This window comes from Phascolarctos cinereus, unplaced genomic scaffold (assembly GCF_003287225.1).
Source record: "Phascolarctos cinereus isolate Bilbo 61053 unplaced genomic scaffold, phaCin_HiC Scaffold_2;HRSCAF=192, whole genome shotgun sequence".
Classification (NCBI taxonomy): Eukaryota; Metazoa; Chordata; class Mammalia; order Diprotodontia; family Phascolarctidae; genus Phascolarctos; species Phascolarctos cinereus.
The window spans coordinates 273,298,793-273,315,694 of record NW_027555625.1 but is presented as its reverse complement, the minus strand read 5'-3'; the positions used below and the strand labels follow the sequence as shown (position 1 = coordinate 273,315,694).

The 16,902-nt window shown below is 42.4% G+C and overlaps 1 protein-coding gene across 1 annotated transcript in view; it reads left to right on the top strand.

The window, feature by feature from the left end:
* NLRC5 (NLR family CARD domain containing 5) overlaps positions 1-16,902 on the top strand; it is a 98,419-nt gene that overhangs the window by 46,468 nt on the left and 35,049 nt on the right. Inside the window, 13 exon segments of the mRNA XM_078150060.1 lie at positions 2,370-2,421; positions 2,782-2,865; positions 4,484-4,567; positions 6,877-6,966; positions 8,448-8,476; positions 8,479-8,512; positions 9,377-9,448; positions 10,358-10,432; positions 11,329-11,412; positions 13,674-13,763; positions 14,545-14,570; positions 14,573-14,591; positions 16,416-16,502. Of these exon segments, the coding sequence (XP_078006186.1) occupies positions 2,370-2,421; positions 2,782-2,865; positions 4,484-4,567; positions 6,877-6,966; positions 8,448-8,476; positions 8,479-8,512; positions 9,377-9,448; positions 10,358-10,432; positions 11,329-11,412; positions 13,674-13,763; positions 14,545-14,570; positions 14,573-14,591; positions 16,416-16,502 (826 nt within the window).

The following is a 16,902-nucleotide window of genomic DNA, read 5'->3' as shown; positions in this document are numbered from 1 at the left end:
TTGTCAGAACCAGAGAAAGATTGCAGTGCATTTCAACTTGCAAGCCTTTTCTTTTTTCATTTGTGGTTCTTCTGGTATTTATCATGTCTCCTAATTAGTGACACACTTGTTTTGTTCCCTCTACTTTACTATAAGTTCCCTGAGGGCAGGGACCTTCTTAATCTTCTTAACACAAGAGTCTGACACCCAATAATCTCCTATTGACTGCATGAAGTGACCGTAGCAAAACTGTACATTCCAAGGTGGTTGGTCCTTGAGGGAAAGGGAAAGGAAGGAAATATGCCTTTATGAAGAAGGAGCTTACAATGAAGGACCTCAGTTTTCTCAGTAAAGTAGAAGGCACACAGTCATCTGCCAACAGGGAGAAGGCAGAAGATTTGTGTTGAGGATGATGGAGTAAAACAGGGAAGGACAGGCCAGTTGAGCTCAGCCAACATAAGCTTGTGGTTTGCCTCGTCTAACCGTGGTTGTGTGGTCTCCTCTAGAGGTGTATGATTGACTGCAATTGAGGGCAGAGAAGTAATGATATGTGATATGAGATCAGAAAGTGAGGTGCTGAACATGTTAACAGAAGCTTGTGGGGCTGATGCTGTTGTGTCAAGAATGAGATTGTTTCTAACTGACACAAAAGGGTGAAAGCAGGTGGAGAAATTGACTGCAATCATGCATGAAGCAATGAATCCTCTGGGAGTGATGAAGATGATGAAAAAGCCAGGGGTGTGGTTGTTGTTTTTTTCAAGTAGGAAGTTAGTTATGAGGATGATGGTTGGTGTTAAATTTGAAATAAAGAAGCTAAGTCATTCTGAAAGAAAGCTCACATCTAGGAAAAGTTTCTTTGAAGATTCTATAATGTATTTTGAGTAATTATGCAATGAATAGCAGTTACCTGTTTCAATCTTTCAAGGAAATAAGACAAAATAGCATTGGGGATGAAGAAAATAGAAACCATCAGTATAATATCATGTTTCCAGTTGGCAGTGAAAAACTCCAGCTAAAGATTTAGAGCTGTCAGGGTTAGAGATCATCTGGTTCAGTTTCCTCCTTTTACAAGTAAGAAAACTGAGGCTCACAGAAGTTAAATAATTTACCCAGTATCACAGTGAAGGTGAGGAGGAAATCTGAGATTTGAACCTGGGATCTCAAGACCCAAGGAAATTTGCATGTCAAAATTACATGTGAAGATCTTACAAATTTGTTTCTTTGGCGTCTGTGGCATTATTCAGGCAGGATTCATTTTGTAAGGTCTAAGAGTCACTCGGGTTCATTATTTGGAAATTCTGACACATTTGAGAGATTCTGCCAAATGCAAAACAATTGAATGAATTCGTGATTGACTTTCCATTCTGACAGTTCCCCCTTTGCCTGGCCCCTATCCAGTCCCACCTTATCCCCACCCTTCCATTCAATCAAAACAGTTTTTGCACCTAATAATATTTATGAGCATGACCACCTACTTCACCTGCATTATCTTTGAGTGAGTTTTGGCTTATATATAAAAATCAAATCTGACCTCAAAACAGGAGCACTAGCTTACTGGTGAAGAGATTTATAAAGGACAGAAATGTATAGAATGTAGCAGTTCCTAAAGAGGTGTTTGGAGCAGGATCAGTCAGCTTTACTAGGATAAATGCAAGGCCACCCCAAGGAAATGCTTGAAAGGGGACAACACTCATTTGGATGGATAGATTCTGATTTGTTTGTTTTTTTGTAAATCAGTCCCTTCACTAAGTAGTCATATTTTTTAACATATTACAGTCTCAACAGATGCTTTCTACAGACCCTGACAGCTCTAAATCTTTAGCTGGAGTTTTTCACTTCCAACTGGAAACATGATATTGTACTGATGGTTTCTATTTTCTTCATCCCCAATGCATTTTGTCTTATTTCCCTTGAAAGATTGAAACAGGTAACTGCTATTCACTGCATAATTACTCAAAATACATTATAGAATCTTCAAAGAAACTTTTCCTAGATGTGAGCTTTCTTTCAGAATGACTTAGCTTCTTTATTTCAAATTTAATACCAAGCATCATCTTTATAATAATTAACTATGTAAATGTAAACAGTTATTATTGGTAGCATTAACAGCAATATTACTATTGCTATACTTAGAAAATCCATTTCAGCCACTTTCTGCAGCTCCTAACCATTATCTTTATTAGACTTAAATGTTTTAATTTTCCCCCTAGGTCACCAATGTAAGCTTTAAAATGACTGTGGTTATTTGTGCCTGATATCCTGGCAAGTTGGCTGATTGGGGTCCAGATCTGGACTATTTTGTTTAATGCTTTCTGGCCTCTAGGCAGTATTTAAAGGTGTTTGTTCTTTAGCATCTTGCATTTGTTTTCTGTAGATCCCAGAATGTGAAGAAAATGAGCCCCTAAAGAAGGTTATGACTCAGGCCAGAAAGCTAACATTCAGGTAAGAAGGGTAAAGTTGAAAATATTGATAATTCAGGTATCAGTGATTTCATCAGTATGTCCATTCCTTTTACAAAGGCAGATCTCAGCACCTCCGTACCTTAGCACATAGTCTTAGTAGATGATCTCCCAAACAGGGGAAGGGTGGTACCTCTGGGAGGAGTCACATAGGAGTGGTGTTTGGATTAGAGGGTGTCCTGCACAATGCTGCCCAGAATCAGTAAGGTATGAGTAGTGAGGAACCAGTTCTCATGTGGTTTATTTTTCTCAGATAAGTGGTACGTCACCTCTACCTGACTTGGTGGGACATTTAACCAATCTATTTCCCTTTCCTTCCTTACCTCTCCCCCTAAATCGCCAGACTTCAGAAATGCAACCTTGCTGTCCACCATGCAAAGGAGATAGCTGAGATGCTCAAGCACAGGCCCTGCCTGGAAGAAGTAGAGTGAGTACAAGCCCCCAGCTCTGGTTCTTGCTCCATGGGCCCCAAATGGCTGAGTGAGGTTGGGAAGTTGGAGGAAGAGACCAGAAGGATGCGAAGAGGCAGAGGTGGATTGCCATAATGGCAAAGGGGGTAGCCGACCTGGGATCCCCAGGTTCGAAGGGCCCCAGGCATCCATTCTGCATTATAGATTGTACTATACACTAGAGCAAAGTTTCCCAAACTTATTTGACCCACTGCCCTATAAAAAAAAATTACTCAGTGCCCCCTGGAAATCTACTTTCTTTAACTCTTTAATTTTTCCAAAAAAATATAAAATGTTTTTTAAAAAATGACACATCCTAAATTTAATAATTTTTAAATAAATTTATGGGGTTTTTTCTGCATTGAAATTTTGCTGATGCAGTATTGTCATGTAACTGTATGGTATCGTATTGTGAACAAGTTATTACATGCACACATTCCTGCCAATGTATGCTGGACTTCCCAACAATTCACGACATGCTTGCCTGCCAACACTTGCTTGTTAAAATCTATAGGTGGACTTGACCACTGATTGGTTATAACTTGCATTTTGTGTGTTTATTTGGAAAATAATATAATCACTACAACTTTAACTCTATTAGGCAACAGATGAAACATGTGTGAACAGTTTTTCAAAATTTTATTATCTTCTTTTCTTTCCTTATGCTTCCACCACCCCCTTATTTTTATTCAGTATCCCCCAATTGCACCCCGAGGCTACAACCACCCCTCCAGGTTGTTCCTGTACCTCTCCAGGGGATGGTATCACCCACTTTGGTATTCTCTGGACTAGAGAGTGACATTAGAGGGGTGGCCCTAGCGACACAGTTGCTCCAGGGCCCCTGTTTTTGATCTAGATCAGGGGATAGGTTGAGGAAACAACTGTGTCTGAGCAGGTGATGTGTGTGGGTGGTACCCTGGTTCCCAGCTACCTGAAAATATCTTACCTGAGAATCTAGAGATTTAGATTAGTAGTAAATTAGGCACATTTCTCAGCTAGAGGAGAAGCAGAAGGGGAAGGGGAGGAGAAGAAGGAGCAGAATGCAGTTCTCCCTGCTTTTCCAACCTACAATGCCCTAGTCTCACTCTCTGCTTTATCAGCATTCTCCCTGAGTCAAGGTGGAACAATCTCCCACCCAAAAACTAGACAGATTCCCAACTTGTTTGGTGTTCTGGGGAAGATTGGGGTTGGGGTGGGAAGAGAGAGTTATTGGCCACTAGGAGTAGTTCTTTGGGATTGGTGGAGTCCCATGTAATATCAGGAGCGGTAGAGTTTAGATCAACCGCTGACGTGACTCCCATTCTTTTCTCAGGGAAAGTACAGTTTGGGGGCAAAAGAGGGAATACCTTTCCAGATGATTTAGCTCTGGCCCAAATCCTTGCTTTCCTTTTTAGACTAGGGCATGGAGAGAGGGGTAAGAATTCCTCAGGAATCAGACAGAGCCTGGGTGCTACTTAGCCCATCTATTCCAGGTGGAGAGTAAATCATCCCCCCTCTACCTGGGGCTACTGAGACAGATAGAGAGGTTGTGGCTACAGGGTGGATGAACATACTAGGTTGGAAGCACTAACCATTTCTCACTTATCTGTGTCTCAGTTTGTCAGGAAACCAGCTGGAAGATGAAGGCTGCTGGGAGCTAGCAGAGATCTTGCCTGATTTACAGATCGCCAAACAGTTTAAGTAGGTCTCAGGCCAAATTCTGTAATGGGGAGCAGAAAATGCTGAGAATATAGCAGTGAACCATGCCACTTGCAATGAGCCTTGGTCAGGAGCTGAGTGTACAATTAAAAAATATAATTCACAATGTCTGTTCTTTGCTTGTTGCCTCAACCTACCTTTTGTTAGAGCTGCCATCAGGCATTGAAATAACCTTAAAAGTCATCAGAAGAACTATGGACAAGCCTAGATTAGGGTCACAGCTAAAAAATCCATTAGAAATCATATAGTCTTCCATTTTTAGAAGAGGAAAATGAGGCATAGAGAAGATCTTTCCCAAGGGTTACAAGGAAGGGCTTTTGTTGGGGGCAAGAATAGTTGAGGGAAGACATGGAAGTATAAGTGATATTGATGCCAGAAAAAAAGAAAAAAACGGCTTCAAAGAATCCCTTTCACAATTTGCAGAAGAAAGCAGAAGAAAGTTCAGAAGGGGACACAGCCAAACAGGACAGGGCTGGAACTAATACATTGAATTTGAAATACTTAAAAAACAAACGATTGGAGCACAGGGGAGATGAATAGCTTCCTATGAAGTCCTCTTTTTCTGTTCTTTGTGTGTGCGTGTGAAACATTCGTGTTTGCCAATATTTGTCCAGTTTATAATTTTAAAAAAGAAAAGAAATGTTAAGATCACCTAGATTTGACAGCCACACTGAGGCTAGAATCCAGTAATCTTCCCTCATAGTCCAGTGCTCTTTCTATTACACTAGACTGCCTCCATTTTGCTTCCAGTCTAGCCTTAGACACTTACCAACTGTGTGAGCTAAGACAAGTCACTTGACCTCTACCTGCCTCAGTTTCTTCATCTGTAAAATGGGAATGATAACACCTATATCTCAGAGTTATTGTGAGGATCAAATGAGATAATATTTGTACAAAACTTCGCAAATATTATAGCAATATATGTGTGTGTATATGTGTGTGTGTATGTATACTAGCTCTTGTTTTTACTGTCTCTACCCAAGCCCCCTCAATGTTCATTCATTCAATGAATAAACATTCAATTTGAAGGAGGTGTAACTAAACTGCAGTTCTGAAAAAGAAGATCTGAATGCTGCATTGAACTGCAGGCTTAATACGAGTCGATAGTGTGAAACGATAGTTACAGAAACTCCTGGCATCCAAGCCTGAATTGAGAGACATAGCAGGGGCAGCTAGGTGGCTCAGTGGATAGAGTCAGGAGGACCTGAGTTCAAATGTGGCCTCAAACACTTGACACTTACTAGTTGTGTGATCCTAGGATTAACCCTGATTGCCTTACAAAAAGAGAGAGAGACAGAGACAGAGACATAGCATCCGGAATGAGAGGAGCAGTCATCTCCACCTTCTCTGCCCTGGTCAGACTGGATCTGAAGTTGGGGGCCTAGTTCAAGACAACACTGAGAAAACTAGACCACATCCAGAGGTGTGTGTTGAGGGGACAGGAGATTATCCCATAGGAAGTTCAATCAAAGGAATTGGGGGCTATTAGCCTGAAGAAGAGAAAGTTTAGAGGGATCATGATAGCTGATCTCAAGTACTGGAATGGACTCTATCGAAGAGGGATTAATTAGATTGGCTTTGCTTGGTCCCAGACAAAAGAAGTAGAAGCGGTGGGCAGAATTTGCAGAGAAATAGATTGATAGATGATATGTGTACGTATGTGTGTAGAAATATACATGCGTCTGCATGTGTGTATATCTGTACACGTAGATGCATGTTTGTGTATAAATATACCCATGTGTATAAGTGTGTATGCATGTGTAATTTGTGCCTCTGTGTGTGTAAATTCCTAACAATTAGAGTTATTCAAAAGTACAATGAGCTGCCTCAGGAGGTAATGGGTTTCCCACTGGAGATCTTCAGGAGAAGGCTAGATAACCATCCACTGTAACAGGGATTACTGCTCAGGTGCAGATTGAACTTGAGGGCTTCTGAGGTCTCTTGAAACTCCGATTCTGTGATTTTTCTAAGTACCTGCTACAGGGCTTTCTGCAGTACAGTGATACAAAGGAAAATGAGCCACAGGTCCTGCCATCGAGGAGTTTACAATCCAATCTGGAGCATTTTCTGTTAGGTGGCTGTAAATACAGATAGGGATTAGGGTTGGGAGGGAGGGCTTGCCCAGAGCCTTTAGGAGCCCTTGACCAAATGGGGACTTCCAGAGAAAGTGCCACAAGCTTCACATAACAAGAGCGCATGATCTCCTTGGGCCAGCTTGATTTGTGCCTCTGTAAATTGAGAAGTGCTTTCAGCAGAGGGGTCGATGATCATTTCTGTGTTCTCTTTTGCAGCATCAGTGACAATGGGCTGTCTGAGTCTGCTGTGTACTACTTGCTGACTTCAGCCAACGCCTGCAAGAATGTGGTGGAGCTAGATATCAGGTAATGTGGGCCCACTGAAGGAGACTACTCCAGCCTTCCCCATCCCACCCATGGCCAGGAGTCTCTTTTGTCAGGACAGGGTCTGGTCTACCAGACAACCCCATCCAATATGGTTAAAATGTGCCTTAGAGATGATCTCATCCAACTCCTCTCCTTGAATTTTAGTGGTGAGGAAATTTGTCCAAGGCCACACAGGGGACAAGTAATAAAGCCTGGAGCTGAACCCAAAACCAATGTGGTCCAGCAGAAAAGAATGGACTTGTTACTGGCTACCCAGGTGACCTTTGGCAGACCACTTTGAGCTTTATTTTCCTCATCTGTAAAATGAGGGCAGGGGTAGATGAGGCAGCCTCTGAGTTTTCTTCCAGCTCTAGCTCCATGATCCGGGTCCTCTTACTTCACATCTGTCTTCTTTGTTATTCTGCTCAACTTCTTCTCCCTCAGTCTCTGGGCCCCACACGGATTTGTTTGGGACATCTCGTTGGTGTCAGGACAAGCCCCACATTATTCTTAGCACATAGCTTTCTACACAGAACCTGCTTTAAGCAGATGCAATGAAGTGTTTGAAAATCTAAATTCACACAATAGATAAATTAGAACATGATGTTTCACAGCTCCTCTTGGGCATTCAGAGTAGGATTGTATTTGCAAAAATCTGGTTTTTTAGAAGCTCTTTGGTTATAGAGAGGGACAACCCATCTTATCAAAATTTGTTTCAGACCATGAACAGTGACTATTTATAGTTAAGACAGAGAGACCCATCGCTGAGAAGATCTAATCCATAAAAGGTTGGGATACAGAGGAGAGTGGGAAACTCTTAACTTCTGAGGGCTGAACCAAAGGAAATGCCTAAATACATATGAGATCTTTTAAAATTTTTATTTATTTTTAAAAATACATGTTATTGATGTCTCTTGTTTTCGTATCATCCATATTTTCCGCTATATCAGTCTCTCTGAGAGCTATCTCTTATAGCAAAAAATAAAAAAAACCTAGGAGAACTAACCAACATGTTAGAAAAGATTGTTTTCATAATGCAGTATGCTAAACACATAATTCCCTACCTTAGCAATGAAGCAGGGAAAGATGTCTTTTTGTATGTCTTCTTTAGTGCTAAGCTTGATCATTATAATATTATAACATTCAGTTTTTACCATTTGTTGTTTTTTACGTGTGTGTGTGTGTGTGTGTGTATGTGTGTGTGTGTGTGTGTGTGTGAGACAGAGAGAAATGGTGGCCTTTCCTAGCGCAGGGTAAAGAGGGAGGGAGGGAAACAGTTCAGAACTTAAAATGCAACAAAACAATTAAATAAAAAAAAAAGAACCCTAGATTGTTGTAAGCAAACTAGCAGTCCTAGATGGAGTCAGGGAAATGACTTAAGATAATTCTTCCAGGTCCCTGCCAATCCTGAGGTTTTATGAAAGGCAGTGACTGGGTGGGTCTCCTATCCCCTCATTCATCTGCTTCCCTTTCTTTTTCAGCCTGAAGAACAAAACTGCCATCTTTAGATTTCTGGGGATCAGGAGAAAGATCAAGCCCAACCCAGGTATGGCCCAAATGTTTCAGCATCAGACTGCTGCTGTTCCTTTTTTATTTATTTGTTTATATTTGAGTACACTCTAGCTGTTCATCTCTGTCCCTGTTTCCATCCCTGGAACAGGGCATATGGCATCAGAGGGTGCCTACTAAGGTGTGTGTGTGTGTGTGTGTGTGTGTGTGTGTGTGTACACATGTGTTTGTGCGTGTGTGTGCAAGTGTGTGTGTATGTACACGCATTCATGTTTGTCTACCTTTGTATCATTCAGGGCTACATACTACTAGAACAGAGGTCTCCCCCTATGTGAGGGGGCTCAGCAAGTGAGACTGGGTGCTGTTGCCCTTCTAGGAGGCTAAAATCATGTTCAGCCTTGGCCATATCCTTTCATCCACAGCCCTCAGCAGCTGTGAGGCGAGTGGTTTTCCTGACCTCAGCTTTTAAAGAGAAATATTGGAAATCCCCACAGTAGATGTGAAGCTCCTGACCTTGGCCATGGGGCACACATTTTGTTCAGAGTGAAGTCACTAAAGAAATATGGCCACTTCTCTGGTTAGACATAACTCACTATTGTCTGTCAAGTCATAGTCAAGTTAGGGTTGCATCCCTTTGCTAGTCAAAAATAGAAGGGGTAGGAGGAGTAAACTGTGAGAGAGGCTACAGGGAGATGACCAGAGATTCCTAAAAGAAGAAAGTCTCTTCTGTGCAAAGATCCTTTGTGTGTTTGGAGAATAGGAAAGACCCCAATTTGGATGAGGCATGTAATATGTGTAGGGAAAGAGTAGGAGGTAAGCCTGGAAAGGAAGTTTGGAACTGGAGGGCCTTGAATTCCAGACTGAAGAGTTTGTGTAGCTCATTTTCTGTGTGTCCTTTTAGAGCTACAGTTTCAAATACTCAGCTATCCAGGAACAGCCCCGAACCACCATCCCCTTCTGCCAGGGTGATCAGGTAGGACTTTTGGATGGATGTGATGTTTCTAATCATTTATCCTTGTTTTAACAAATCTAGGGGGCAGGTGGGTCACTGGCCAGAAGCGAAATCCAGCTCCTTTTTAAAATTTCACCGAGAAATGGCAGTGGCAGCAGATACATCCCTCCAGCAGGGATGCCACTCGGGTCATGGTCAAACTCCCAGTTATGTCTGGGGCCCAAGCCATGGGTGCTCTCTGCTAACTCTGAAATGGTCCGCAGAGCAAGGTTCTGCTCTTAACTTCCAGGCCAAACACAACCTTTGCTGGCCTCTATAGGTGCTCCCTCCCCAGTCACTCTGGGTAACTTGAGAGGTATGGCCCCATTCCATCATTCATTCTACAGTTTTCTTTCCCAGAACATGGAACCAGTTCAGTCCGTTGCTACCATGTATGTATCTGAAGGGCTGGAGAGCATTGCTACTGCTTTTGATGGAAGAGGGAAATATGGGAGGTGGGGGGATTGCCTTCCTGTTTGCTGAGAGGAAACCAGAACCCCAAGGGACAGGGTTGGAATCCATGTGCCTTGTCCCAGACCTCTTGGCTCTGCCCCGGACCTTCTGTGATTTGGGACTTAGTTTTCTGGACTATTCGTATTTGAGTTTTGTTATAAGGGTTTTGTTTTTTCTTTTTTAATAGAAAGGGGGAAACTGGGAGAGAGAAACTAGGGGTAGTCCCCTCCCTCAAAAAAAACCTAAGGTACTCTGTGCCTGTCTCCCTGGTTCATTTCCTTGTCTCCTTGTTTCTCTTTCATTATTTTTCTCTATGACTACCTCTCTCTGAATATCCATGTCTCTCATTATATCTTTCTCTTGATCTCTCTCTATTGCTTCACCCTTTTCCCCTTTGTCTCTTAAAGTGGGGAGTTATTTTGTCTCTGTTCTGTGCAGACTGAGACACTGCAGTTTTCAGTCCAGGGACCTTGAGAAGCTGTGTCGGGAGCTGGGCAGCTGCAGCCTTCTTGAGTGAGTATGTTTATCTGTGCCAGGCCACAACCTCTCCACGGCCAGGAAGAGTCATAGTGCTAATGGCAGGCATGCTAAGTTGAGGCGCAGAAGCTGCTACGTACCTTTGGGCTCTCTTTCTCGTGGAGCTCTGATTTTTTTTAAGTCACCTAATTCTAAGGCAGCTCACCTAGGGCCTGAGGGGGTTCCCCTCCATACCATAAAATCTTGCCTCAGCTACCCCATCCATGATCAGCCAAAGCCTCTGTCCCCTTTAGTCTCCTATCAGACTACTGCCAAAACTGAATAGTCTCAGTATGAGAGACTAAATCCAACTATGCCGCTAGTACCCAGTTTGACATCAGACAAGTTACTTAACCTCAAAAAGTCTCAGTTTCTTCAACTGTTAAATGGAGATAATAATTCCAACCCTGGCTACTTCCTAAGACCAAATAAGATAATGTTTCTGCATATGATTTTGGGGATTAAGAGGGCTAGGCAGATGTGATGGATTACTATCAATAAACTCCTCTGCTAGTCAGGAAGGGGAAATGATGAGCATTTTCTCAGCACCTTTCCCCCACTCTCCTTCCCCAGTCATTGGCGTCTCCCCAATATCTGTGGTGTTACTTGTGCAAGGGTTGGCCATGGGCCATGGACCATTGGCAAGGGTGGCTAGCCAAGCAGAAAAGTGGGCAGAAGGCTGAGCTTTTCTCTTCAAGATTCAGACCCAAACTTAAGAAACATTGAACCTATCAAGATATGGAATTTAAGTATGAACAATGTTCCCCAGAGACGAACTTTAGGAACTGGTTCAAAGGGAAATTCCCTGACCTTTTGCTTCTATTCCCATATAAAAGTCTTTATTCAGAAAAAAAAAAAACCACTTTCCCTTTGATTCATCCACCTCCTCCCAGCTTATCCAACAACCATTTGGGCAACAAAGGCATTGAGAAACTGACTCACCTCCTCCCTGGCCTGAGGTCCCTGCAGCTCCTGATGTAAGTGATGGGACTGGATTGTGGTACTCTGTGGGTTGGGAGTGTTTTGCTGCAGTATGAGGCAGGGAGCTAAGCTATCTTGAGTTCAGATCCTGGCTTTGCTTGACTTCCCTGCTTAGGCTCCATAGGGGGTGGGGTTGAATCCCTTTAGGAAGCCTCTCTGTTATTCTTTGCTTTAAGTCACAGATAAAGCCTTATAATTACTAACTGTGTGGTCTTGAGCAAGTTATTTTGCTAAACCTCCATTTCCTCATCTGTCAAGTGGGCATAATCATACTTGTACAGCCTGCCTTCCAGGGTTTTTGTGTGGACTAAATGAGATTAATATATGTAAAAAACTTTGTAACTGTAAAGCATATTTGAATATGAGCTATTGCTTCTCCCTCCATAGATAGATAAATAGATAGAAAGATATGGATTTGTAGATATATATAGATATAGAAAGGAGAAGGGAAAGAGATAAACGAGGAGAGAGAAAGAGATCCCAACTTGTGATTTCAGTGGGATATAGAATTATTCTCAGCATAGAAACTCTCTCCATCAATGCAAATCAGCAACTTGTTTGTAATTAATAGTGTTAAAGCATTTCCAGGGAGGTCACTGAGAGGCTAAGTATTTAGCTACAATCCAGCTAGTGTCACACAGCTAGTATGTGTATCAGATGCAAGATAAACTCTGATCTTCCTGACTCCGTGGCTGGACCTCTACCTACTACATCATTCTGCCTTTTACTGTATTATTGATTTATACTATTTTCATCTTCCGCTGCAATGTACATTAATCTATATTAGGTACATTGTATATAATTACAGTATTAGTCATCTATGAAGGTTTTATGGGAAAACATAGAGAGACACAGCAGAAGATGTGGTCGGGTTTCAATCTGCTTCAGCAGAGGGAGTTACACAGTGATGACATCTTGGATCCATCGAAGGGTCGAAGAGGCTGGGCTAACATTGATGTCCAGCCGGTCTAACCAGCTTCTGTTGGGTGATGTGATTAGACACAGTGGCTGAACCTATAATAAGGTGCTGGCTTACAGTGGATCTTGGGCTCATTGATTTAAAATGGAAGAATCCTTAGAGATATGAGTGGCTTCTTCTCTGGAGCAGGTTCTTGCTGTTAAGTCCTAACAATCAGGCAATAAACATTTATTAAGCACTTACTCTGTGCTACACACCTTACTAAGCACTGGGGATTCAAAGTAAAGCAAAAAACGTACAGTCTCTGCTCTCAGGGAGCTCCTAGTTTAACGGGGAAAACAACATGCAAAAAACTGTTCAAATAAGATAGATGTGGGATGAATCAGGAGTAATCAATAGGGGGGTGACATCAGTATTTAAGGGGGACAAGGCTTCTTACCAAAGGTGAAATTTTAGATGGGACTTGAAGGAAGCCAGAAAAGACAGGAGCGGAGATGAAGAGGGAGAATATTCCAGACATGGGGAGTAACCAGTGAAAATGCCAGGAATCTAGAGATGCAGTGACTTGTGTGAGGAACTGTCTGGTGATGAAGGAAGTTCTCACTATCTGTGGGAAGCTACCAGGTATGGGGAGGGAGAATTCCTCAGAGGAAGCATGTTGATGTCATAGGAAAATCACTGTTCTGGTAGTCTAGAAATCTGGGTTCTTTTAGCTGGCTCTACCGCCCACTTTCTTCATGATAGTAGACAACTTGCCCTACTTCTTTGGTCTCCAGTTTGGTCTCTATCTTTAAAACTGGTCCTAGAGAACAGATCAGGAAAGTCATCTCCATCTTTTCAATTGAGAGTCACTTGACTGCCGGTACAGAATACCACCTACCATGCTAGATACTGTCACTGGGTTAGATGGTTTTGCTGAATTTTTTTCTCTCTTTCAATGAAGAGCTTATTGGGTGAAGGGGAGAAGGCATGTATCTATCTGTAAATGATCATGATAGGGGCAGCTAGGTGGTGCAGTGGTTAGGTACCAGCCCTGAAGTCAGGAGGACCTGAGTTCAAATCTGGCCTCAGACCAAACACTTGCCACTTACTAGCTGTGTGACCCTGGGCAAGTCACTTAACCCCAGTTTCCAAAAAAAAAATGACCATGATACGTAAAAATAAAGATGTTAGTAAGACTTTTTTATTTTAAAGAAGCAACAAGAAATGAGTCAGTTGGTCTAAATGATTTCAAAGGCCCTTTCCACTCTGACAGTCAATGAGGTTTTTTCCTCTGACCTCTAAAAAAGTCTTGCTCTGAAATATACCAAGAATGGTCCCCTCCCCATGTTTCTCCAGCTTGAATGAGAATAGAGCATCCTTGGAAGCTGTGTTCTGCTTGGCCTCAACTTTCTCTGACCTGGAGTGGATCCACGAAGTAGACATCAGGTGAGTTTGGCTCTCTGTCTCCTCCCAGATCACTTGTATTTGGGATCCTTTGATGAAGGTAATCCTAGCGGGACAGCAGAGGAATTCAAATTCCCCAGATACCATACAGGACAGAATCTGATCATTCTCACTTATTCATTTTGTGGATTTTCTGTGCCTGGATGCACACTATTCATGTGAAAAAATGGAGACTTGGTTCATATTTAGTAGAGGGTATTAGCAGGGTGATGGGCACCATCTTAATGTATATGACGGTTTGGCCACTAAAAAGTAGAGAAAATGGCATGGTGTAATGGAACCAGAGGGCCTGGGTTCTCATTTCAATATGACACAGTGTCACACCTTCCTGTGTGACCTTGGTCATGTCACTTCCCCCTCTTGGTCTCAGTTTCATCAAAAGGTCCCTTCCATTTCTACATTCCAGAGTTTATATTGTTGTGGTTTTCCCTAAGTATCAACCAAATATAAATTACAAAGCATAATTACTGTCCTACTTACATTTTTAGGGGATAATTTTTAGCTATCTGAGGGGAAGAGTTCTCTGGCCTTTCCAAGAGCCCCTCTTCTCCATCTGTTTTTGCTTGTGTGCCTCTTTTCTATTCTTAGATTCTATTTTGTATTATAGTTTTAAGTTTATACGTAACATGTTTTATACCTGCCACCCAACTCCACAAAATGCAAAGATGAAGTCTTATCTAAACTTAACATTTCTCCCGATGCTAAGTACAGTGTTTTGCACACAGTGGGTACTTAAGTAATGTTTACTTTAATTGAATTCTAGCTTGGGAAGACAACAGTCCATCTATGTGAATGCATTGGGAGAGCCAGGTAAGAGCAAAGGTCATCACCACAGACTCCACGCCCCGGCAGGCAGACACACACACACACACACACACACACACACACACACACACACACACACACACACACACACACACACACATACACACTGGATCAATAGACTGGCCCATGGTGCCCACTCTGCTAGCACAGGTAGTAAGAAATTTTGTCATGCCTAAAAGCAGAAATTCTGACATGGCTGATGTCCAGTAAAGTAATCATGAATGCTGCCAGAGTTCCCCACCACCTGGAGTTGTCAGACTGTCTTTATGTACTATTCTGCTGTGGGAAGGAAGGCTATAGTGACTGGGAGGAGAACAGTTAGGTTTCTGTCTCATGGGACTTTGGCAAACAGTGGTGATTAACATGTATAAGTTCATTACCCATTCACATTCTGATTATAACTTCTTCTAGCATCTCTGAAGCAGAGAGCAGTGAGGTCACTGCAAAACTTCATTATCTTTACTGCAAACTGCAAATAGTAACTCTTGTTTGCTTTAGAAGACTTAGGGAGAGAGTGCAAGGATACTTTAAAATAAAAAGTAAACCCACCTGAAGCCAGCCACAACTCTTTGCCAGAATATCTGAGGAATGAACATATTCTCTTGGCACATACCATACAAAAAAGTTTTTATTGTACTTTGCCTGATATGCCCGGAGTTTGACACAGACACATGTCCAAGAATGGGAAATGGCATTGAGAGATGGGGAAACAGAGCTACCTTTTTCTGGAAGTGGGTCTATGTAAGGCCAGACGTAGACCATGATACCAGAGACCTTCAAAGATCCAGAAGAGATAGGAGATTAGCCATGGGGCAACTCTTGCATGGGGGGAAATAATGTAGACACCAAAAGTCTTGGCTGGTACAGAGGAAGGAGCTGCTGCTGATTGCCCTCCCAGGGGCTGTAGGGACTGGCCAGATGTGAGAGAATGTGTGGGATGCCACTCAAATTTAAAAAAACACACAGAGGTATCCAAGGAGAAACAGAAAGTTAATTTATTATTATTATATCAAACCTCGAGATTTGGGTGTCCCTCCACCAGAATACTCTGATGAAAGGAGACACAGACAGAAGCAAAGGACCTGATTATATACCCTAATGGGCAAATTCCCCCCTCCCACCAACTGGCCAATATTTGGCTCACATTCTCAATGTCCATAGAAACTGAAAACAAAACAATGAACACAATATACATGTTCTTAGTTTGCTGAAGTAGTACCAAAGAAGCAATTAAAGATGTGCAGTCAAGCTAGACACTGTAGCCAGATCACCATGACCAAAATATAGCAACAGGTGCATCAACAAAATACAGTGGGAGGCTTCTTCAGGGGTTTCAGGCTTGGCAAACTTTAACTACTTAACTATGGCATGGGGGCGGTACTTGGGGCTGAATTCCCATAAATCAGGTGATTTCTAGTAAATCGAAACTTGGGCCTGTCAGCTGCTATTCCTGCCTTGAGTCTAATACAATTTCTATTTATTCTTCTAAGGGAAGTTTTCACGGGACCCCTCATCCTACTCAGCCTTATCCCAAACCTTAATTACACTGAGGAGTCTTCACTGGGACATCCCATTCAGAGGACAACTGCTGGCTCTGTCCCTATACTGCCTAGCTGTATGACCTTGAGCAAGTCTCTTCCTATCTCTGAACCCCTGTTTATCCACCTGTAAAATGAGGAGATTGCACTAGATGACTCTGGGGTCCCTTCCAGCTGTAACATTCCATGTCCATGTCCACATACTATAGTTCTTACTTAGTTGGCTAGTAACTAGACAGGGTTTCTTATAAAGTATTTTCCTCTCTCCAAGGGAACAAAGTACCTCTGGACAATGGGCAAAGCAGAAGACTCAAGAGGAATCCCTAGAGTGGGATGCACACTTTCCCAAGAGCTTTTGGTACAGTCTCTCTCCCTCTCCTTGACTTCTCCCTTTGTTGAAAGAGACTCAAAGGAGGCCCAGAAACCTCTTCTACTCCAAGTGCAGCTTTGCTTAGTGGACCTGAAAAGGCAGTTTATGTGACACAATGGATAGAATGCTGGACTTAGAGTCAGGGAGACCTGGGTTCAAATCCCACCTCAGATGGTGATTAGCTATGTGGTCCTGGAAAAGTCACTTAACCTCTCAGCCCGTTTCCTTATCTGTAAAGTGAGGGGAGTAGATTTGGTGGTCTCCAAGATTCTTTTCATTTCTAAATTGATGAACCCATGATAAATAGAGGTCTTTCCAGATGATGGGAAGTTTTTGAGGTGGGTTTGAAAAAGAAATGTTTGCAAAGTAACAAACTGCACCCACTGGG